At 47.2% G+C, this 24,567-nt stretch overlaps 2 protein-coding genes across 3 annotated transcripts in view; one reads left to right on the forward strand and one right to left on the reverse strand.

Moving 5' to 3' along the window:
• ALKBH2 (alkB homolog 2, alpha-ketoglutarate dependent dioxygenase) overlaps positions 1-7,315 on the forward strand; it is a 58,876-nt gene extending 51,561 nt beyond the window's left edge. The window contains exons 3-4 of the mRNA XM_069759586.1: positions 5,989-6,187; positions 6,763-7,315. Of these exons, the coding sequence (XP_069615687.1) occupies positions 5,989-6,187; positions 6,763-7,072 (509 nt within the window). The 3' untranslated portion in view covers positions 7,073-7,315. The remainder of the gene's footprint in view (positions 1-5,988; positions 6,188-6,762) is intronic.
• USP30 (ubiquitin specific peptidase 30) overlaps positions 7,288-24,567 on the reverse strand; it is a 103,306-nt gene continuing 86,026 nt past the window's right edge. For both annotated transcript variants that reach the window (XM_069759549.1, XM_069759559.1), the window contains exon 13: positions 7,288-11,054. In XM_069759549.1, the coding sequence (XP_069615650.1) occupies positions 10,796-11,054 (259 nt within the window). In that variant the 3' untranslated portion in view covers positions 7,288-10,795. The remainder of the gene's footprint in view (positions 11,055-24,567) is intronic.

Raw genomic sequence — 24,567 nt, forward strand, 5'->3', positions numbered from 1 at the left:
CATCGCTGAATCGGTGTGTATGACGCCGATTCAGCGATGTCTTCACTGGTAACAAGGGTAAACATCGGGTTACTAAGCGCGGCCCTGCGCTTAGTAACCCGATGTTTGCCCTGGTTACCGGCATCGTTGGTCGCTGGAGAGCTGTCTGTGTGACAGTTCTCCAGCGACCAAAGAGCGACGCTGCAGCGATCGACATCGTTGTCAGTATCGCTGCAGCGTCGCTTAGTGTGACGGTACCTTAAGGGTAGTTATCTAGTATCCACATCACAATCCTGCAAATAAGATTAGGGTTGTAGTTGATAGACAACAGCATGGTAGATTTGTCAATAGTTTTATTTTAGAATAATAAAAGTAATATTTTATCATATTGGTCCACCTTTGTCAGTGAATGCGTATGTGATTCATTTCCTCCTGTATGCTGCCCCTACATATGTTCGTACAGTATAATTTTGTTACACAAGTGCACCAGTATTGCTAAAGGCACAAAAATTCTGAATGTTACTTTGTGAATTAGATAATACAGTGGCTTGCGAAAGTATTCACCACATCCTCCACCCTCCCTGCAATTTTCGTGTTCTATCTCCCAACCTGTAATTTCACTAATTCGTGAAGGTTTGCATCAGTTCATGTAAAGAACATGCCTACAACTGTGAATGTTTTTATTTAGTTTTTTATTGTGAAGCAAACAAATAGGACAAAACAACTGTAAACTTCAGTGTGCATAACTATTCACCTCTCTGAAGTCAGTACTTTGGTAAACCTAATTTTGTGGCAATTACAGCTGCAAGTCGCTTTGGATAAGTCTCTGAGCTTTCTGCATCTTGCCTCTGAGACTTTTGCCCATTCCTTAAGGCAAAACTGCTACAGCTCCTTCACATTAGATGGTTTCCTCTGGTGAGCAGCAATCTTCAAGTCTAATCCAATGGAGAATCTGTTGTCAAAGTCTGGGCTTTGACTAGGCCACTCAAATTCATTTACACGTTTCCCCTTAAACCACTCGAGTGTTGCTTCAGCAGTATGCTTTGGGTCATTGTTTTGTTGGAAGGTGAACTCTCGTCCCAATCTCAAATCACAGACTGAAACAGGTTTTACACAAATCCCTGTAATTTGCACTATCCATCTTCCCCTCAACTCTATTTTCCCTGTCCTTGCTTCCGAAAAACATCTTTACAGCATGATACTGTCACCACCATGTTTCACTGTGAGGTAATGAGCCATATTGGTTTGGTGCCAGACATACCGTTTAACTTCGTGTCCAAAAAGTTCAATTTTGGTCTGATCTGACCACAGCTCCTTCCTCCATACATTTGGGGAGTCCCCCACATGTCTTTTGGCAAACTAAAACTGAACCTTACAATTTGTGTAAATTAAGGCTTTTTTCCTGCCCACTCTTCCATAAAGGCCACCTCTATGGAGTGTATGGCTTATTGTGGTCATATGGACATATGCTCCAGTCTCTGCTTGGGAACTCTGCAGCTCCTTCAGGGTTACCTTTTGGTCTCTGTGCTACCTCTCTGATTAATGCATTTCTTGCCAGGCTGAGAGTTTGTGTGCGACCCTCGTGGCAAGTTTGTTGTGGTACAGAGTTCTTTCTATTTAATGGATTTCATGGTGCTTCGGGAGATCATCATAGATTGGGATATTTTTATTTTATTTTTTTTATGACCTAAACCCTGACTTGTATACTTTGTCCCTAACTTGTTTGGAGAGCTCCTTGATCTTTATGGAGGCATTTGGTTAGTGGTGCCACTTGCTTACTGGTGTTGTGGCCTTTCAGAAAAGGTGTGTATATACTGACAAACCATGTGACACTTAGATTGTATACAGGTTGACTTCTTTTGACTAAGCATGTGACTTATGAAGGTAATTGCTTACATCACAAATGTTTAGGGGCTTCATTGCAAAAGGGGTGAATACATATACACATACCAACTTTATTTGATCCCATACATTTAATTTCTGCCTATATTTTGCTCACTTCACCAAGTTAGACTATTTAGTACTGATTAGTGATTAGCGAGTATACTCGTTGCTCGGGTTTCTCCAAGCATGCTGGGGTAGTCTCCGAGTATTTGCGAGTGCTCGGAGATTTAGTTTTTGTTGACGCAGCTGCATGATTTATGGCTTCTTGACATCCTGAATACATGTGGGGGTTGCCTGATTGCTAGGGAATCTCCACATCTAATCAAGCTCTCTAGCAGCCACAAATCATGCAGCTGCGTCGACAAAAACTAAATCTCTGAGCACTCAAAAATACTCTGAGAAACCCAAGCAACGAGTATACCTGCTCATCACTAGTGCTGATGCATCACACACAGGGCTGCCACTAGAAATTTCGGGGCCCCATACTGGCAAAATTTTCGGGGCCCCCTTGAAACTCCGCCCAGGCTCCACCCCAGCCCCGCCTCCAGGCTCCACCCCACGAACTGTCCACAGTCCCACCACTCTCTCTTGGAAAATCTCCACTTCTCACCTATCACACATTGACAGTTCCCATCACCAGATCACACATATAGCCGGCAGCTTTTGTTTTGGCCAAAAGATTTTTTAAGCCGCCACCACAACAAGGTAGACACTTTTGGCCGGGCCCTACTCTACTGTAACCTACTAAATATTTGTTAAAATATGCAATACAATTTAGGTATATTTTTATTTATTTTTCAATTTTTAAAATGACCTATAATACTACATACAAGGAACAAATACCACAACACTATGACCAGATGACATATTACCACCACAGTGATCGAATAATATAAAATACAAGGAACAAATACCGCTACACCATGACCAGACCACATATTACCTCCACATCATGACCAGACCACATATTACCAACAATGACTGAATACTACAATACTGATCAGTAATACAAAAAAACCCACAATACTATCACCATCAGTGCCATTATGCACAGGAGATCTGTAATTAGTAAGCAGTGTCTGTGTACAGGTAATACAGTGATCACTGGTGACATTACACACAGGAGCTCTGTATATAATGTATAGATAATACAGTGATCACTGGTGACATTGTACACAGGACCTCTGTATATAGTATACAGTGTATAGTGTAAGTGTATAGGTAACACTGACTCACCAGTGACGTCTCTAGGTGAAGTCCTTCATCTTTCATCCAGCACAGACCGCCATCACTTTATCCAGCCAGGACTCGTCTCTGCAGGAAATAAAACAGTTATCTCGAGTTCCGCTTGTAGAACACATTACTTAATTTTCCCAACTTCTACATTACACCACATGAAGAAGGCAACATAGTATCACTCTACACAGTAACAGGACCGCCCCCCCCATTTAAAACAGTATACTCAAAAAATAAAATAAATACATCACTGCAATAATAATATCCCTTAATTAGCCCCTATGGTAATATTCGCCATCCTGGCCACCGTGTGTCTCATTTCAGGCTCCAGCCATATGTTCTCCTATCCTGCCCTCATGAGTATCCATTCTACCCCATATGATCTCCCCATCCTGCCCCATCTGTCTCCATCGTATCCATCCTGCCCCATCTGTTTCCAATCCTGCACCATCTCTGTCCAGCACTCTGCCCCATCTCTGTCCAGCACTCTGCCCCATCTCTGTCCAGCACTCTGCCCCATCTCTGTCCAGCACTCTGCCCCATCTCTGTCCAGCACTCTGCCCCATCTCTGTCCAGCACTCTGCCCCATCTCTGTCCAGCACTCTGCCCCATCTCTGTCCAGCACTCTGCCCCATCTCTGTCCAGCACTCTGCCCCATCTCTGTCCAGCACTCTGCCCCCCATGTGTCCAGCTTTCTGCCCCCCATGTGTCCAGCTTTCTGCCCCCCATGTGTCCAGCTTTCTGCCCCCCCCGTGTCCAGCTTTCTGCCCCGCCCCCCCCGTCCAGCTTTCTGCCCCCCCCCCGTGTCCAGATTTACTGCCCCCTCTGTGTCCAGATTTACTGCCCCCTCTGTGTCCAGATTTACTGCCCCCTCTGTGTCCAGATTTACTGCCCCCTGTGTCCAGATTTACTGCCCCCTCTGTGTCCAGATTTACTGCCCCCTCTGTGTCCAGATTTACTGCCCCCTCTGTGTCCAGATTTACTGCCCCCTCTGTGTCCAGATTTACTGCCCCCTCTGTGTCCAGATTTACTGCCCCCTCTGTGTCCAGATTTACTGCCCCCTCTGTGTCCAGATTTACTGCCCCCTCTGTGTCCAGCTTTACTGCCCCCTGTGTCCAGCTTTACTGCCCCCTCTGTGTCCAGCCTTCTGCCCCCCCTGTGTCCAGCTTTACTGCCCCCCTGTGTCCAGCCTTCTGCCCCCCGTGTCCAGCCTTCTGCCCCCCGTGTCCAGCTTTACTGCCCTTCTGTGTCCAGCTGCCTTCTGCCCCCTCTGTGTCCAGCTGCCTTCTGCCCCCGTGTCCAGCTGCCTTCTGCCCCCTGTGTCCAGCTGCCTTCTGCCCCCCTGTGTCCAGCTGCCTTCTGCCCCCTCTGTGTCCAGCTGCCTTCTGCCCCATCTGTGTCCAGCTGCCTTCTGCCCCCCTGTGTCCAGCTGCCTTCTGCCCCCTCTGTGTCCAGCTTTACTGCCCCCCTGTGTCCAGCTGCCTTCTGCCCCCTCTGTGTCCAGCTGCCTTCTGCCCCCCTGTGTCCAGCTGCCTTCTGCCCCCCTGTGTCCAGCTGCCTTCTGCCCCCTCTGTGTCCAGCTGCCTTCTGCCCCCCTGTGTCCAGCTGCCTTCTGCCCCCTCTGTGTCCAGCTGCCTTCTGCCCCCCTGTGTCCAGCTTTACTGCCCCCCTGTGTCCAGCTTTACTGCCCCCCTGTGTCCAGCTGCCTTCTGCCCCCTCTGTGTCCAGCTGCCTTCTGCCCCCTCTGTGTCCAGCTGCCTTCTGCCCCCCTGTGTCCAGCTGCCTTCTGCCCCCCTGTGTCCAGCTGCCTTCTGCCCCCCTGTGTCCAGCGGCCTTCTGCCCCCCTGTGTCCAGCTGCCTTCTGCCCCTCTGTGTCCAGCTGCCTTCTGCCCCCGTGTCCAGCTGCCTTCTGCCCCCTCTGTGTCCAGCTGCCTTCTGCCCCCGTGTCCAGCTGCCTTCTGCCCCCCTGTGTCCAGCGGCCTTCTGCCCCCCTGTGTCCAGCGGCCTTCTGCCCCCTCTGTGTCCAGCGGCCTTCTGCCCCCCTGTGTCCAGCGGCCTTCTGCCCCCTCTGTGTCCAGCAGCCTTCTGCCCCCCTGTGTCCAGCGGCCTTCTGCCCCCTCTGTGTCCAGCGGCCTTCTGCCCCCTCTGTGTCCAGCCTTCTGCCCCAACCCCCCCCGATCGCCGCTCTCCGCTCTTCGCTCTTAATAGAAAAAAAAAAAAGTTCTACTTACCTGCCGCGCTCCTCTCTCCACGCAGCTGCACTGTGCACTCGCCGGCGACTGACAATGACGTCAGACGCCGGCGACCTGCACGCTGCGGCTGGCGGCTGTTAACTATTGACGTGCGGGCGCGGGCCCGCATGTCAATAGCGTACAGCTGCAGCGCCGGCCGCCGCTAAGGGCCCGGTTCAGCCTGCGGCTTCCGGTAGGGGCCCGGTGAGCAGGTAAGAGGGGGCCCGATGCGGGCCCCCTCTGCTCACCGGGCCCCTTACGCCAGTCACGGCTGTAATGCCCTGATGGCGGCCCTGATCACACATAAATCAGATTACAAAAATATTTAAACACAGGTGGTAATGTAACTAAATAGGTAAAATAACGTGGTGAATACTTTTTGCAAGCCACTGTACATAGTGTGGAAATTAAATTATGTTAAGTATCACTAACCAGTAAGGTCATGAACAAGTTATTCTGCAACGGTCAGAGGCTGGTTGGCAGATCTGACAATGCAAAATAGAGAATCCATGTGAGAAGGCCTTGTCCAAAGTGGAAAACATTCTAAAGTCTACATATAAGTGTGTCTTTCACACTTTTATACCTGTATTTTGGCTTGTCTGAAAAAATAACTTTCTACCGTTGGCTTGAGCTACTATGTTCTTTCTTAAATTTGCAGGTGAAATGAGTAAAGTTCAAGTATATGGAAAATGGCATAATGTTCCACGGAAACAGGTGACTTTTGGTGATGAAGGATTAACCTACACATTTTCCGGCATCACATTGTCTCCTAAACCTTGGCTTCCTGTGCTGGACCTTATAAGGGAGAGAGTACAAATGGCCACAGGACACATTTTCAACTTTGTTCTTATCAACAGGTAAAGCTGAGCTGAAATACATAATTTTGAATGTCTTTAGGCTCAATGTGTGGACATGGTGCATTTTTGTTGTAGATTTGGTACAGTACAATATACCTGAATGTGCTTTTTAAAATCCCATACATATTTTGGAGAATTTTTGCTATAGGTTTTTTCTAATATAAGGCATGCCTCTTTTCAGAGCTGACTGTTATCTTTTTCAAATCTGCATTTAAAGTGGATATGGCCTGAAGTGTAAGATCGACCTAAGGTACTACCAAAGATGAGTCTAATGACCAGAACTGTCTGCATCATAGAGATCTATGATGCATGCTATTAGCTTGGATAATTAAACCTAAGGTCGAGACAGGACATATGCATGGTCTTATTGGGGTATATTCATATGCAGCAGATAGTTGCGGGACTTTCTGCTATCTTTAATGGTCCACAGCTCTGGCAGTACTCTTTTTTTACCCTGAAAAAAAAAAGATTTCGATGTCTCAGTTAAGATAATCTATTTAAATGCACCACAACAGTTACATATTTTGACATTTTTGTTAAATGGTTATATTTAATCCTATTTATTTTTTTTCCAGATATAAGGATGGTAATGATCATATTGGTGATCACAGGGATGACGAAAAAGAGTTGCTTCCTCAAAGTCCCATTGCTTCTGTGTCATTTGGTGCATGTAGAGATTTTATCTTCAAACACAAGGACTCCAGAAGCAAACATTCTGTGCGTAAGATTGAACCTGTGAAGCTGGAGCTGGAGCATGGCAGCTTGCTTATGATGAACTTCCCAACCAATGTCTATTGGTACCACAGCCTCCCAGTCAGAAGAAAAGTGCTTGCTCCCAGAGTTAATCTAACATTTCGAAAAATTAAACCCCGTAAACAGATTTGACTATCAACTGCAATAGCAAAACATTTCAATATAATCAACCATGATGTTCAACTCTGCTAGGAAATGGATCAGGGAATGATTGAATGTAAAATAGATGTTGATGAGACTGTCACTCACAGCAATTGATTGATGTGAATATCCAGTTCAAAAAGGAGATGTTGTGAGGCTTGGTGCTACACCAGGTGAATCTATATTTCATATATTAATTTTGAGGCTTATTTTTTTTTTCCCATTCGCACAGCACTTTTATTATGTCTTAAAAAAATGAACAAATAAATACCACTGGTTTCAGACAATTAAAATGTGATCAAATGTTGGCATCAGTATTACAGTGCAACATATAAATACTTACTGGTTCTTTTAAAAAAAAAAATTATTTGTAGACGTGCTTTCAAAAAACTTGGTTATAGGATCACGTCAGAAGTTTTGATCTGTGTGAATTCAATCAATTGAAAAGAAAAAAAAAGGCAAGGGCTGCTAAACCTCTGAGACTGAAGATGGTTTCCTTCTCAAAATTCAATATACAGTCCGTTACCATCCAAGAAAAAAAAAAAAAATCTCATCATAAGGGAACCTTCTTCAACAAAACATCTTTATTATCAATGTTATTTAACATATTAAAATTAGTCAGGAGAATAAGTCATTTAGTACAATTTCTCCAGATAAGAATAAATATCTCTTATATACACCTATATACAAAAAAAGGCAATACATACATCAATAAAATGATCTTTTGTGGCACTTTTGAGGGAATAAAAACAGAAGGTGGTATATATTACCTGAATAATCAAAATTGATTGGCAGGGTTGGGGACATATTTCTCATCACTGTTAAATTTACCAGCCAGATGAGCATTAACTGATAGTACATTAATATCTTCTAATACATATTGAATAAGTGGAAAATGTTATTGTAAAAAATATAATAGGTGGAGATTTTACCTACTTTCCCACTTATGTAAATGTATACTGCAAATCTGGTGCCCATTATGGCTACAGTCTTTAGTTCTTTTCGTTACAGATAGCTCATTGGTGGGGAAGTTAACAGGTACAAATAAACCATTGTGAGGTGCTTGTAAATAATAATTCTGCTTTAAAGTGAACATGACAGTTGAGACATACTGCCTGATCCACAGGGAGCATGTATCAGTCGATGGATGCATGATTTCTGCCTTATATGTGCAACTCAAACACTGCAGTGTTTAAGAGAAGAACAAAGTTTGACAGCTGTAAGGAACCAAGACGCTCAGGAGACTAGGAGAGGCAGGTCGCTGGTGGCTTCTCCCCCCAGCCGCTCCCCTGGAGTGACAGGTCTCTCCAGAAGAGCAGGTGCGGAGAAGCCGCCAGGAAAGCACCTATCCAACCAGTCTGTGCAGCTCCTTCCCGAGTGGCTATTAAACGGTTTTTCTTTAATGGTCGACAAGGTTTCAGAGTTAAACATACAGTCATGGCCAAAAGTATTGACACCCCTGCAATTCTGTCAGATAATACTCATTTTCTTCCTGAAAATGATTGCAAACACAAATTATTTGGTATTATCTTCATTTAATTTGTCTTAAATGAAAAAAAAAAAAGAGAATGAAGCAAAAAGCAAAACATTGATCATTTCACACAAAACTCCAAAAATTGGCCAGACAAAAGTATTGGCACCCTCAGCCTAATACTTGGTTGCACAACCTTTAGCCAAAATAACTGCGACCAACCGCTTCCGGTAACCATCAATGAGTTTCTTACAATGCTCTGCTGGAATTTTAGACCATTCTTCTTTGGCAAACTGCTCCAGGTCCCTGATATTTGAAGGGTGCCTTCTCCAAACTGCCATTTTTAGATCTCTCCACAGGTGTTCTATGGGATTCAGGTCTAGACTCATTGCTGGCCACCTTAAAAGTCTCCAGTGTTTTCTCTCAAACCATTTTCTAGTGCTTTTTGAAGTGTGTTTTGGGTCATTGTCCTGCTGGAAGACCCATGACCTCTGAGGGAGACCCAGCTTTCTCACACTGGGCCCTACATTATGCTGCAAAATTTGTTGGTAGTCTTCAGACTTCATAATGCCATGCACACAGTCAAGCAGTCCAGTGCCAGAGGCAGCAAAGCAACCCCAAAACATCAGGGAACCTCCACCATGTTTGACTGTAGGGACCGTGTTCTTTTCTTTGAATGCCTCTTTTTTTCTCCTGTTAACTCTATGTTGATGCCTTTGGCCAAAAAGCTCTACTTTTGTCTCATCTGACCAGAGAACATTCTTCCAAAACATTTTAGGCTTTTTCAGGTAAGTTTTGGCAAACTCCAGCCTGGCTTTTTTATGTCTCGGGGTAAGAAGTGGAGTCTTCCTGGGTCTCCTACCATACAGTCCCTTTTCATTCAGACGCCGACAGATAGTACAGGTTGACACTGTTGTACCCTCGGACTGCAGGGCAGCTTGAACTTGTTTGGATGTTAGTCGAGGTTCTTTATCCAACATCCGCACAATCTTGCGTTGAAATCTGTCAATTTTTCTGTTCCGTCCACATCTAGGGAGGTTAGCCACAGTGCCATGGGCTTAAAACTTCTTGATGACACTGCGCACGGTAGACACAGGAACATTCAGGTGTTTGGAGATGGACTTGTAGCCTTGAGATTGCTCATGCTTCCTCACAATTTGGTTTCTCAAGTCCTCAAACAGTTCTTTGGTCTTCTTTCTTTTCTCCATGCTCAATGTGGTACACACAAGGACACAGGACAGAGGTTGAGTCAACTTTAATCCATGTCAACTGTCTGCAAGTGTGATTTAGTTATTGACAACACCTGTTAGGTGCCACAGGTAAGTTACAGGTGCTGTTAATTACACAAATTAGAGAAGCATCACATGATTTTTCGAACAGTGTCAATACTTTTGTCCACCCCCTTTTTTATGTTTGGTGTGGAATTATATCCAATTTGGCTTTAGGACAATTCTTTTTGTGTTTTTTTTTCATTTAAGACAAATTAAATGAAGATAATACCAAATAGTTTGTGTTTGCAATCATTTTCAGGAAGAAAATGAGTATTATCTGACAGAATTGCAGGGGTGTCAATACTTTTGGCCATGACTGTATATGGCTGAAATGATGCAGCCAGAGCGAGCAGCAAATATCAGCTGCTAGATGTTCATCATCTCTAATGCTACAATTTCATACATTACGGATTCTGTAAGATCACTATCAACAGTTTAAATTATATTGTGCCTGGTCTTCACACCACTACCTCTGCCAGGCTGTTTGAGAAATTACCTTATACTATATAAATTAATGTTTTTTTTCTTTTCTGATAGAAATGCGAGGAATACAGTGACCTACATTATTAACTCCACCTGCCAGGATTAGAAATTAGAGCCACTAGTGTAGCACAGTACTGGGCAAACTTCACTGCATGTACATACAGAGGTTAAATATATCCGTACAGCACCATTCACTGGACAGGAGCCAGTATGGACTCCGTTCAGCAGTAAGAGTTTGTTTCTTTGGCTAAATGAAATAGTACAGCAAACGGTATTATTCCAAAAATTGACACCCAGTAAAAAACATACCATATGATATATCGATCCAAATAAGAAATTCTCATGGGTAGGCAGAGAAATGAGGCAGCAGACACACGCCAATCAAAGGACAGGAATTCTACTTTAAATTTGTTTAGGATCCATGATTAAACACAAGGTTGACAAGAGTATACGAAGTTGAAATGCACGTCTTTTCCCAATTTATCAAATTTATTCTTCTGCCCGAATCTCACTTCGTTGAACTTGTGACTGAGACCGAACACGCTCATAAAACAGCAGGTAAGCATTGGAAGAGAGGACCTCCTGTATGTTTGCCCTGCGCACAGTATCATCAGAAACCCACAACCACTGCTGACTGAGATGTTTAGGGGTCTTAGCAGCTGGAGGTGAACGTCGATAAGTAAAAAAATGTCCTGAGTGCATATCTCCATGATGAACGATAACGGCCATAAGACGGAAGAGATAAGAACTGCAGAGAAAAAGGCATGAAAGTCACATACTATTTAAATGTGTACAGACAATCATTGTAAAAAGTCTCCATTAAAGGAGTAGTCAAATACATAACAAATCAAAAGAAACAACCATTTTAAATATGCAACACTCTTGGGGACGTTTACAGATATTATGTCTTGTAGCCAAGGGAGATATACGTGCCATGTCCATGAGCAGAGATGGGTAGCCAATATGCTGAGGTACCTGCTATTAGGGTGATTTTGGTGTATCAGCGATCATGTCATTACAATACACCTATTCAGCTAGGATGATTTAGCTTTTGAATCATCAAGGTCATTGGACTTATAATGGTGGCAAGAGCTGATGGATTGAACACCTCCTATACCAGTGTTTGTATTTCTTTTTTTTTGCTGTTTTCACATTGCTATAGCTTGCTGCTATTTACCTTAAAGGAAACCTGTCACCCCCAAAATTGAAGGTGAGCTAAGCCCATCAGCATCAGGGGCTTATCTACAGCATTCTGGAATGCTGTAGATAAGCCCCTGATGTATCCTGAAAGATGTGAAAAAAAGGTTAGATTATACTCACCCAGGGTGCGGTCCCGCTGCGGTACAGTCCGGGGCCTCCCATCTTCTTACGATGACTTCCTCTTCTAGTAGTCATGCTGCAGCTCTGGGGCAGGCGTACTTTGCCTGCCCTGTTGAAGGCAGAGCAAAGTACTGCAGTGCGCAGGCGCCGGGAAAGGTCAGAGAGGCCAGGCACCTGCCCCAGACCGCGACACCCATCGTACCGGGACCGCCCCTGGGTGGGTATAATCTAACCTCTTTTTCTCATTTTTTTGGATACATCGGGGGCTTATCTACAGCATTCCAGAATGATGTAGATAAGCCCCTGATGCTGGTGGGCTTAGCTCACCTTCGATTTTGGGGGTGACAGGTTCCCTTTAAAGGAATGTCTCATCAGAAATAGGCTATTGTTTAAATTGGGTTTTGATATATTTCTGGTATTATTATTTTTACATACAAACTATTTGGACACGCCCGCTGGCTCGTCGTGTCAGTACAAGTGTATGGAGCTAGGCGGCCGCCACTTGCCCTTGTCTGAAATCGGCGAATCCCCGCAATGCACAGTGCGTGCGCTGGAGCGATTCATAAATCTGAAGTCACACAGTGACAGCAGGCTTATCAGTTTTCACAGGACAACCCCTTTAAATGGGTGGTCTGAATGCAAATAATTTTTCCCTATCTATTTAGTCCCATAATCTAAGCTATTTTCTAATATACTTGTATTAAAAATTCCCTACCATTCTTTAACTACGCTATTTAACTACTTACTCTGTTGCCTCATTGGGGGACACAGGACCATTTGTGTTCTGCTTCTGTCCACTAGGAGGCGACACTATGCATAATCTGAAAAAGACTAACTGTGGCTCCTCCTCTGCAGTATACACCCCTGGGCGGCGTCAGCCTTCTCTAGTTGTTCCTTAGTGTCGTATAGGAGGCACACCAAAAAAAAATTTTTTTACTCCGTTTTTTTCAGACGGGATTACAGATGAAGAAAAGTGGGTCTCCTGCGAGACTCCCGGCATGGCTGCTTCCTCGGCCCCCTATTACGGGGTGCCCGGGTGAAGTCGAGATGGCCATTCCCCATGTCGCTCCTTCCCCAGTCCCTCGGATGCTGGTTCGAAGTCGAGACCCCCCCCCCCCCCCCTCCTACCCCAATACCTTTTGGTTTCTGGCTTGAGGTCGAGGCGAGGATAAAGCCCCCTGATGGTGACAGAAGCACCCTCCCTAATCCCCCTCTAGGGGCATTAGGTTGAGACGCCTCAGGTAGGGCCTGTACAGGCAGCACCCAGCAGCTCCCAACATGGGCCAGCACACTGCGGCTGCATCCAGAGACCCCAGCCCAGCTGCGGGCTCCTGTTGGGGCTGGGGGGTGTTAGTGCAGGCAGGCATGGCACAATAGAGACACAGGGCTCCCTGCTACCCTGTCTCTGTGGCAGCACCAGCTCTATAGTGCCTCAGGGGGACCCCTCACAGGGTCCCCTTCCGCTTATAGCCCCCACTGCTATCCTGCCTTTAAATCCGCAGGGGTCCGGTTCAGATCAGACCCCTTCCCGGACTTCCGCACCGGCCTGGAGCCTTTCTGGGCATCAGGCATCTAATTTAGGACGCGGCTTCGGCCTAGCCGAAGCCACCGCCTCCTCTCCGCCCCCCGGATAACAAATATGACACTCTACAGTGTCATAGAGGGGTGGATCAAGACAGAAAAGGCGCGTTTTGTTCACAGCTTTGCCGCCCTTTTTCAGCTCTCCGACCCCTTCTCCCCCTTCCTCTTCTTCTCGGCGGCCATTTCTGCTGCAGGACAAGGATTAACCCTGCCTATCCCGGTGAGCAGAACCAGGCCAGCCAGTCTCCGGGGGGCACAGGACTGTGGATCTTTGGCGCTGGACCTAGGGGCAAACTGGTGGGGTAAGATCACAGCTAGGTTTTTTTTTACTCGGCTGTGAATCCATATTCCTATAAGACCCCCTATAGGTTCCTCTGCATAGCACCCCTGTAGGGTCCTCTGCATAGGCAGCCCTTCTGCACTCTGTGCACTATGCCGGGCTCAAGGTCCAAAAGAACCAGGCAGGACTGCTATTATGCATATTGCACAGCCTGCAGGACTGCTCTCACCAGTCCTGGACGTACACGTACACACGTACCAGCAGTGCCAGTGCTGCATCCAGACTACGGTGTCAGAGCTCCAAAAAGCCCCTGCCAATGCTTCGGTGCCTAATGCCACGCCGGAATGGGTCACTCAAATGTCGCAATCTATGACGCAGTCTATAGATAACCTAACCTCCACATTGCTTCAGGCTCTGCAGAGTCATGCCTCGGCTATGACCGCTACCCAGCAAAGGGAGAGCTTGACTCAGGGACAGGACGACCCTGTCACATCCACGTCTAGGTCAGGATGCAAGCGGACCCATAGGTCAAGTCCATCTGCATCATCCCATAGCACACGGTCATCCCCTTCTAGGGAGAGACACCGTAGTTCTAGGTCATCCGGACCATCCCCTTCCAGGGGCAGACAATGCAGATCTCCGCAATCCCCGAGCAGAGAAGGCCTCCGCCCCAGCTCACCCAGCAGGGGATGCCTCAGTGATACACAGGATTCGGAAGGCATCTGTGACTCAGACCGGGAAATGGAGAGGTCCCTGATCCCAATGGCCTCTAGCAATACAGTGCTAGTTGAGGACATAATCTCTTCCATCCATCAGGTGCTGGACATTTCTAATCCGCCACCAGAGGTCCCAGAACACGAGATTTCCTTTGAAGGAGCTATGAAGCCGCCTAAGGTTTTCTCTAACCACCCAGAGTTTAAGGCGATCCTTAAAAAGCAGCTCTCACAGCCTGAGAAAAAATTCGCTAATCGCAAATACCTGGAGGCAAGGTACCCCTTCCCGCAGAAGTTCAAGGGAATGGAGCACACTCAGCAAATCAGGTGGTGCAGGCTGTACTTGGGAAGAACCCAATTCCAGTCAATTAAGCGAGAAAACAGCCGCACTCTCTTGGGTTATAGCTTGCAAAGTGGTGTATTTATTCACATGTGTTTGACATTCAAATATATGTACACATACAGCAGGATAAGAAAAAAAGTGACGTTTCGACCCAATTCCGGGTCTTTCTCAAACCGAGTAGCTGATACTGTTTGAAAGTTTGAAATTAGGTCCCAAAAAGGGCTCCTTTAGGTGTGGCGCTGAGGTATCCTGCTTCCTGGAAGTGTGTGGCTTCCAGGAAGTAGGATACCCCAGCGCCACACCTAGAGGAGCCCTTTTTGGGACCTAATTTCAAACTTTCAAACAGTATCAGCTACTCAGTTTGGAACTCCAGCCTGGTCCGTCTCGCGTCCAGCACAAAATCATAACCGTTCCCAACGCAGGGACAACTCACGTTCAACGCAAAGGTCGGACAAGACCTGGCAGTCAAAAGCAGGCCAGTCTAAGCCCAAAGGAGGAAAATCTCAGACTTTTTCCTCATCATGACTCACGGACTCCGGAAGACACCTTACCCGTAGGGTGGCCGACTTTTGCTCTTTCATCAAATGTGGCTGCCTATTACAGAAGACAGGTGGGTCAGGGAACTAGTGTCTTCCGGATACAAGATAGAGTTCACCTCCAACCCACCGGACCGATTCTTCCTCTCTGTCCCCCCAAAACCACCAGCCAAGGCTCATGCCTTCCACCAAGCGGTCTCGTTTTTTCAAGCAGGAGTCATAGTACCGGTCCCCACAGCCGAGCGCTTCTGAGGGTTCTACTCCAATCTATTCGTAGTTCCCAAGAAAGGAGGCAGTGTACGGCCCATATTGGACCTAAAACAGCTCAACAAATATGTACGGGTCCATCACTTCCCCCTGGGGTCCCTTCGGTCCATCATTGCGTCCATGGAGAAGTGAGAATATCTCACCTCCATAGACATTCAAGATGCATACCTGCATATACCTATTGCACCTGCCCATCAGAGATTTCTCAGGTTCGCAATCGACCAGGACCACTACCAGTTCGTGGCTGTCCCGATCAGACTCGCCACGGCTCCCAGAGTGTTCACCAAAGTCATGGCAGCCACCATGGACATCATGCACTACAGAGGCATAGTAGTCGTTCCATACCTGGACGATCTACTCATCAAGGCTCCCACCTTCAAGGACTGCGAGCTCAGCGTCTCAATCACAATCGACACTGAGTCGCATTGGCTGGTTAGTCAACCTACAAAAGTCATCACCAACCCAGAGTCAGTCTCTGACCTTCCTGGGAATGCTATTCAACACCTCCAGGGGTCTAGTGCTCCTTCCCAAGGAAAAGGCACACTCATCCGCAAACCCCCTCGATCGCTCCGGTTTGCTATGAGAGTCCTCGGCAGGATGTGGGCAGCAATAGAAGTGGTCCCATTTGCCCAGTTTCACCGCAGGCCTCTCCAACTAGCCATCCTCAAGTCCTGGGACAAGAACCCCTTCTCTCTCGACAGGGAGTTCCGGCTAACGTCGTCAACCAGGAGGTCCCTGCACTGGTGGCTCAAGCCAACCTCACTAGCAAAGGGGAAATCCTTTCTCACAGGTCAATGGAAGGTTCTGACCCCCAATGCGAGCCTGACGGGTTGGGGTGCACCTACACCACAGGGCACAGGGCAAGTGGTCCCCAGTGGAAGCGACCATGTCCATCATCATCCTGGAAATTCGTGCCATCCTTCTGGCATTGAGGGCCTTCCATCACTTACTGGCAGCCTCTGCAGCCTCATCAGAATACAGTCGGACAATGCCACGGCTGTGGCATATGTGAATCACCAAGGGGGGACCCACAGTACCCAGGCGATGTGAGAAGTGTCACACATCATCTACTGGGTGGAGAACACAGGGTCGGTTCTCTCGGCGGTCCACATTCCGGGTGTGGACAACTGGGAAACAGACTTCCTCAGCCGACAAGGAATAGACTCGGGAGAGTGGTCTCTCCATCCTGAAATTTTTCGCCAGATCTGCCATCGCTCGGGGACTTCGGATATGGACCTAATGGCATCCCACTTCAATGCCAAGGTCTCCAACTTCATGGCCAGAACACACGATCCGCGGTCGCTCGGAGCAGATGCTCTGGTTCAGGACTGGACCCAGTTCCAGCTTCTGTACATTTTTCCACCTCTCCCCCTGATATCCAGAGTAGTGATGAAGATCATGCAAGAGGGAGTTCCAAACATCCTAATCGCACCGGACTGGCCCAGACGTACATGGTACGCCGACATCGTACAACTTACAGCAGACACCCCCTGGCGCCTCCCCGACCGCCCGGACCTTCTATCACAAGGCCCGTTCTACCACCAGAACTCAGGGGCCCTCACTTTGACGGCGTGGTCCTTGAAACCTGGGTTCTAATCCAGGCAGGGCTCTCGCTGGACGTCATAAGGACCATGAACAGGGCAGAGAAGCCTGCCTCTGCCAAGATTTATTACTGTACCTGGAAAGCTTTTTTAACCTGGTGCGAATCTCGTGGCCAGACCCCATTCCCTCCCCAAAGTACTTGGTTTTCTCCACTCGGGTCTGAAGGCCAGGCTGTCCCTGGGCTCGCTTAAGAGCCACGTGTCAGCCCTCTCAGTGCTTTTTCAAAGGCGCATTGCTACCAAGCCGCATGTAAGGACATTTCTTCAGGGAGGTTCCATATTGGTTCCCCCCTACAGACGACCACTAGAAACGTGGGCCCTCAACTGGTCCCAACAGCATTGCAGGAACCACCCTTTGAACCCCTTAAAGAGGTTCCGCTCCGCCTTCTATCCCAGAAGGTGGTTTTCCTGGTGGCAATCACCTCGCTACGCAGGGTGTCTGAACTGACAGCACTATCCTGCAGACGGCCCTTTCTGGTTTTTCACCAGGACAAGGTAGTCCTCCGTACGGTCCCATCCTTCCTTCCGAAGGTTGTATCCAACCTCCACCTCAATGAGGAAATTTCTCTGCCTTCCCTTTGTCCGGTCCCTGTTCATAGAGTGGAGAAGGCTCTGCATACGCTTGACCTTGTCAGGGCATTGCGTATATATGTGTCTAGGACTGCGTCCTTCCGGAAGTCTGATTCTCTTTTCCTTCTTCCGGAAGGCGGCCGCAAGGGTCTGCCAGCTTCCAAAGCTACCCTTGCCAGGTGGATCAAATCGACCATACAAGACGCCTACCGCCTTAAGAATTCTCCTCTTCCAGCCGGTATTACGGCACACTCTACACAGGCGGTAGAGGCCTCCTGGGCCATTCGGCACCAGGCTTCGGCACAACAAGTGTTTAAGGCGGCCCCTTGGACTAGCCTACACACGTTTACTAAACATTACAAAGTTCATACCCAGTCCTCAGCGAACGCGAGCCTGGGTAGATGTGTTCTGCAGGCGGCGGTGCCCCAAATGTAGGGGCCTGTCTACACAATATTCGTCCATTGCTTCACACCCAGGGACTGCTTTGGGACGTCCCATGGTCCTGTGTCCCCCAAAGAGGCGACAGAGTAAAGGAGATTTTTGTGTACTCACTGTAAAATCTGTTTCTCTTAGCCTCTAATTGGGGGACACAGCTTCCCCCCTGTTGCCCTTTCCGGGCTGTTGTTACTGTTGAGTTCTCATATTGTTTTCTTGAGCTCGTACATAGTTGCCTTCTTATAGGCATGGTTAAGTTATTCATGTCACGTTCCACGTTCCTCCTACTGCTTTTGCACAAAACTGGAGAAGGCTGATGCCGTCCAAGGGTGTATACTGCAGAGGAGGAGCCACGGTTAATCTTTTTCAGATTATGCATAGTGTCGCCTCCTAGTGGACAGCAGCATAACACCCATGGTCCTGTGTCCCCCAATTAGAGGCTAAGAGAAAGAGATTTTACGGTTAGTACACAGAAATTTCCTTTTTATATTTTTTTTCTCCTGTCTGATGACGATTTGTGCATGCTGGGATATTCAAACAATGCATCTTCAAGGGGCAGAGGCTGTGGTCACTGTCACAGCCCCGCCCCTTACCTGAACAGTGATGCTGGTTTCTGAGCGCTGCTGCCCCTGCTGTGTCCCCGAGGGTCACCCTTGTGCAGTGTCTCCCTCTGTGACCTGTGCGATGAGCGCAGCGTTCGGTCTGTTGTCAGCTTAGCTGAATAGTAATAAGCCGGTAGCAGAGCGGTGTCACTATACCTAGTGTGCAGGAGGACTAGTGCCACCCCCCAGGTGACGTCACAAGTCTCTGCTGGGTATAATGACACCGTTCTGCTGCCGGCTTATTACTATTCAGCTAAGCAGACAACAGACCGTAGGCCGCGCTCATCTCACAGAGCACAGAGGGAGACACTGCACAAGGAAGACCCTCGGGTACACAGCAGGGGTAGCACTGATGTTGGTTCATTTCAGGGAGGGGACAGGGCTGTGACAGTGACCGCAGCCTCTTCCCCTTGATGATGCTTTCTTTGAGTATCCCAGCATGCACTGGGGATACTCAAAGGAATCATCATCATCATGAGACAGGAAGTAGAGAAAAAAAAAATCAAAAGTAGTTAGATAGTGTAGTTAGGGAACTGTAAGAAATTTTTAAAGCAAAGCAAGTATATTATTATTATTATTGTTATTATTAAATTATTATTATTGCGCCATTTATTCCATGGCGCTTTACATGTGAGGAGAGGTATACACAATAAAAACAAGTACAATAATCTTAAACAATACATGTCACAGCTGGTACAGGAGGAGAGAGGACCCTGCCCGTGAGGGCTCACAATCTACAAGGGATGGGTGAGAATACAGTAGGTGAGGATAGAGCTGGTCGTGCAGTGGTTTGGTCGATCGGTGGTTACTGCAGGTTGTAGGCTTGCCGGAAGAGGTAGGTTCTTCAGGTTCTTTTTGAAGGTTTCGATAGTAGGTGAAAGTCTGATATGTTGTGGTAGAGAGTTCCAGAGTAGGGGTGATGCGCGAGAGAAATCTTGTATGCGATTGTGGGAAGAGGAGATAAGAGGGGAGTAGAGAAGGAGATCTTGTGAGGATCCGAGGTTCCTTGCAGGAAAGTACCGAGAGACGAGGTCACAGATGTATGGAGGAGACAGGTTGTGGATGGCCTTGTATGTCATGGTTAGGCTTTTGTACTGGAGTCCCTGGGTAATGGGGAGCCAGTGGAGGGATTGACAGAGGGGAGAGGCCAGGGAATAGCAGGGGGACAGGTGGATTAGTCGGGCAGCTGAGTTTAAAATAGATTGGAGGAGTACAAGAGTGTTACAGGGGAGGCCACAGTAGTCGAGGCGGGAGATGAATATATTAGAGTATATGAGTATATTACAAAATAGCTTAGATTATGGGACTAAATACTTGGCTTTCGGGCTACAACTTTAACCCTTTTATGACCTTGGCATTTTCCATTTTTGCGTCTTCGTTTTTTGCTCACCTTCTTTCCAGAGACATAACTTATTTTTATTTTTAGGCCAATATGGCTGCGTTTGGGCTTGTTTTTTGCAGGACGAGTTGAACGACACCATTGTTTTTAATATATCGTGTACTGGCAAACTGGAAAAAATTTAAAGTGCTGTGAAATTGCAAAGAAAAGTGCAATTCAATAATTGTTTTTTTTTTTTCATCATGTCACTAAATGTCAAGACTGACCCCTGCCATTATGATTCTCCTGGTCATTACGAATTTGCAGATACCAAACATGTAAAGGTTCTTTTTTATTTAAGTGAGAAAAAAAAAAAAGTTTAAAAAAAAAAAAAAAGATGCCATTTTCTGAGACCAGTAGAATCTCCATTTTTCGACAACTGAGGCTGGGTGAGGGCTTATTTTTTGAGCACCGAGCTGACGTTTTTATTCATTGACCAATTTTGGGGTAGATATGATGTTTTGATCGCCTGATATTGCATTTTGCTGCAGCGACCAAAAAATAAATAAATAAATATTCTGACGTTTTGATTTTTTTTTCTTGTTACACTGTTCACCAATCAGTTATTTTTATATTTTGATAGATTGAGTGTTTCTGAACACGGCGATGCCAAATATGTGTATTTTTGACTTTTTTTTATTGTTTTATTTTGAATGGGTGGAAAGTGGGGTGATTTGAACTTTTATATATTTAAAAAATATATATATTTTTTTCAATTTTTACTTGCTTCAATAATCTCAATGGGAGACTGGCAGCTGCTATCATACGATTGCCTGTTCTGTTCTACACATAGCAGCGCTGAAGCCCTGCTATGTGCAGCTAAAATGATCATCTGCTATGAGCGCTGGCACTCATAGCAGCTGCCCAGCAATGACAACCACAGGAGTCTCCTGCAGGGGCACATGCCAGCTTATGAAATCTGACGTGCTGCAAGGACACAATTTAGGATATAGATAGATAGATAGATAGATAGAGAGAGAGAGAGAGAGATCTATATATAGATATATATATATATATATATACACATATATATATATATATATACATATATATATATATATATATATATATATATATATATATATATATATATATATATATATATGTATATATATATATATATATATTGTAGCATGGCTAAAGGGTTTGTGGTCGATGGGAGGTATGTGCCACATAAGTGCCTGATTGCTGTAATGTAGCCCGGAGTATTCCTTTCTTGCACATAATCTTGTATATGTGTTTCAGGACCTGTGGTAATGTCAGACCACATGGCTAATCATGTGATGGGTTACTGGGTGGGGTTAGCTCTTTATAAGACTGGCTAATCCTTTACACAGGAGATATGTGTGGAGGTGAAACCCTCCTGAGTGTGTTACGGCTTCAGGACTGAGCCGGATGAACTGGACACTTGCTTTTCTTTGCCTGAACCAAAGGCCCATTTTGCTTTCTGTTATTTGCCACATGGTTTATGAAGCAATAAACCCAGTGAACTTTAAAGGAACACGTCTCCTGAGTGTCAGCCGTCGCAGCTGAGTGAGTGAAATCCTTACAATTGGTGGAGACGTGCGAGCAGCGTTCCCAGCGGAGACGTGAGTTTATTTTTGAATGTCCTGGGTCAAGGCTGTTGCAAGCCAGCAAGCATTGCCGGAGAAAATGGAGGACCTGCTGAAACACTTGGTCCAGATGCAGTCACAGCAGGAGAAAAGGCAGAGCCAGCAGGAGCAAAGGCAGCAAGAGACCAACAGGCTGTTGATGCAGCAGATACAACAGAGCCAGCAGGAGCAACGGCAGAGTCAGCAGGAGCAACGGCAGAGTCAGCAGGAGCAACGGCAGCAGATGCAGCAGAGCCAGCAGGAGCATCAGCAGCAGATGCAGCTTCTGGCAACCGCCATCCAGAGCAAGGCGAGCGCCCCAACCCCAGGTTTGGCTGATGACACCCACGTCCGGAAGACGGTAAGACGCGCATTGCAGAAAATGACTCCCGGGGATGATGTTGAGGCCTTCCTGACGGTGTTTGAGAGGGTCGCTGAGAGGGAAAAACTTCCGCCAGAGCAGTGGGCAGAGGTACTTGCGCCATACCTGACGGGAGAACCCCAGAAGGCGTACTATGATTTGACCTTGCAGGATGCCAAAGAGTATCACAAATTGAAAGCCGAGATTCTCGCACGTTTGGGGGTGACACTGACTGTCAGGGCACAGCGAGTTCACTCCTGGGGCTATCACCGGGACAAACCACCTCGTTCCCAAATGTTTGATCTGTTGCACCTGGTCCAGAAATGGCTGCAGCCAGAATCCTCTGCGCCTGCACAGATGGTAGAACGGGTGATGATGGATCGGTTTGTCCATTCCCTCCCGAGGCCTATACAGTCTTGGGTTGCCCAGGGTGATCCCCAGAATGCCGACGAGCTGATCGGACTGGTTGAGAGATACCAAGGGTTGGAAGGCTCCTTCGGGAGCCAGCCCATGCCGTACTGGGGGTCCCAGAAGGCAGCTGAGTCCCAAAAAGGGGTGGTGCGTCCAAGGTCACAAAGGGCGGGGGAGGTGGTGCCCAAGGTCCCCACGGGTGATATTATTTGTTGGAGGTGCCACAAGCCAGGACATATAGCTGCCCGTTGTTCCCAAACCACTGAGCAGATGGACTGCAGCATGGGACGCCGTTGTTCATACTATGCGTATCCAGCCTGTAGTGTGAACTCTCCATCCAACGAGGGATCTCAAGCGTGTCCCGTAAAGGTGAACGGTCGAGCAGTAACGGCACTGTTAGACTCGGGGAGCCTAGTGACCCTGGTGAGGGCCACTTTTCCTCTCCACCTGCTCCCAGGAAAGAAGGTTGGAGTGCGGTGCATACATGGTGATGCAAAGGACTACCCTATGGCCAGGGTGGACATTGAAACGGCATGTGGCACTGAGTCCCACATAGTCGGCGTGGTTCAGGACTTGTTGCACCCTATAATTATTGGCCGGGATTTCTGTTTGTTTTGGGATTTGTGGGGAAATGGTTCTGAGCTCCCTGGCAGGGAACCAGTGAACCCTGGAAGGGTATCGCCACACCCAGAGGCAGACAGTTTTCCTTTTTGTGTTCTGGTTGGGGATGAGGAGGAAGTATCCCCTACATCTGACATTCTGGAGTTAGAAGTTACCGGTGAAAATTTTGGGACTGCCCAACATAGGGACCCCACTCTGAGGGAAGCCTTTAATAATGTCACAGTTATTGACGGGGTGGTACAGGAGCCGGGGGCAGACACAAGATTTCCCCATTTTCTGTTGAGGGGGGAGTTGTTGTACCGTGTCACGAAAATACGGGAGGAGTTGGTAGAGCAGTTGATAGTGCCGGGTCCGTATAGACGGAAAGTGTTGGACATGGCCCATTCACACATCTTGGGTGGACACCTGGGGGTGGAAAAAACGCAGGAACGGGTTGTGCAGAGGTTCTATTGGCCTGGGTGTCACCGGGAAATAGTGAACTATTGCAGGTCCTGCCCTACATGTCAGCTAACTGCTCCTACTCCTCATTTCCGGAACCCCCTTGTGCCACTGCCCATTATTGAGGTACCGTTCGAGAGAATTGCCATGGACTTGGTCGGTCCCTTAGTTAAATCAGCTCGGGGCCATCAGTATATATTAGTCATCCTGGACTATGCCACACGCTATCCTGAGGCAATTCCCTTGAGAAATTCTTCCTCAAAAAGCATAGCCCGCGAGTTGGTCCATGTCTTTTCCCGGACAGGTCTGCCAAAGGAGATCCTGACTGACCAGGGTACACCTTTCATGAGCAAGGTGATGAGGGAGTTATGCAAAGCCCTGAAGATCTCCCAGTTGAGGACCTCGGTGTACCATCCCCAGTCAGATGGCCTTGTTGAGAGGTTTAACAAGACCCTAAAGAGCATGCTGAGAAAAGCTATAGAGAAAGACGGTAGAGACTGGGATTGTCTCTTACCCTATCTGATGTTTTCCATTCGTGAAGTTCCACAGGCCTCCACAGGGTTCTCACCGTTTGAGCTTCTATATGGCCGACATCCACGAGGACTCCTGGATATAGCCAAGGAAACCTGGGAGGCCGAAGTCACACCCCACAGAAGCGTCATTGAGCATGTGGCCCTGATGCAGCAGAGGATTGCAAAGGTGATGCCTATCGTGAAAGAACACCTTCTCCAAGCACAAGAAGCTCAAGCCAGGGTCTACAACCGGTCTGCAAGAGTGAGGCAGTTCAATCCGGGAGACCGAGTTCTTGTGTTAGTTCCAACGGTGGAAAGCAAGTTCTTGGCCAAATGGCAAGGGCCATATGAGGTTGTCGAGAAACTTGGTGAGGTAAATTATAAAATTCACCAACCAGGAAGACGGAAACCATTCCAAGTTTACCATGTCAACCTCATCAAGCCATGGCAAGATAGAGAGCCGACAGCAACTCCATCATTGTTAAGCAACCCAGAAGGTGAGGTTGGAGCGGTTACTATAGCAGAGACGCTATCAAAGACCCAGAAACAGCAGTGCCGGGAGTTACTCCAGAAAAACAGGGACCTGTTTTCAGAATTGCCAGGATACATGAAGGTCATAGAGCACGAGGTCCTAACAGAGCCACATGTGCGGGTGAATGTGAAACCTTATCGTATTCCTGAGGCTCGTCGAGAAGTTATC

The sequence above is a fragment of the Ranitomeya imitator genome, chromosome 1, assembly GCF_032444005.1.
Source record: "Ranitomeya imitator isolate aRanImi1 chromosome 1, aRanImi1.pri, whole genome shotgun sequence".
In the NCBI taxonomy this organism is placed as follows: domain Eukaryota; kingdom Metazoa; phylum Chordata; class Amphibia; order Anura; family Dendrobatidae; genus Ranitomeya; species Ranitomeya imitator.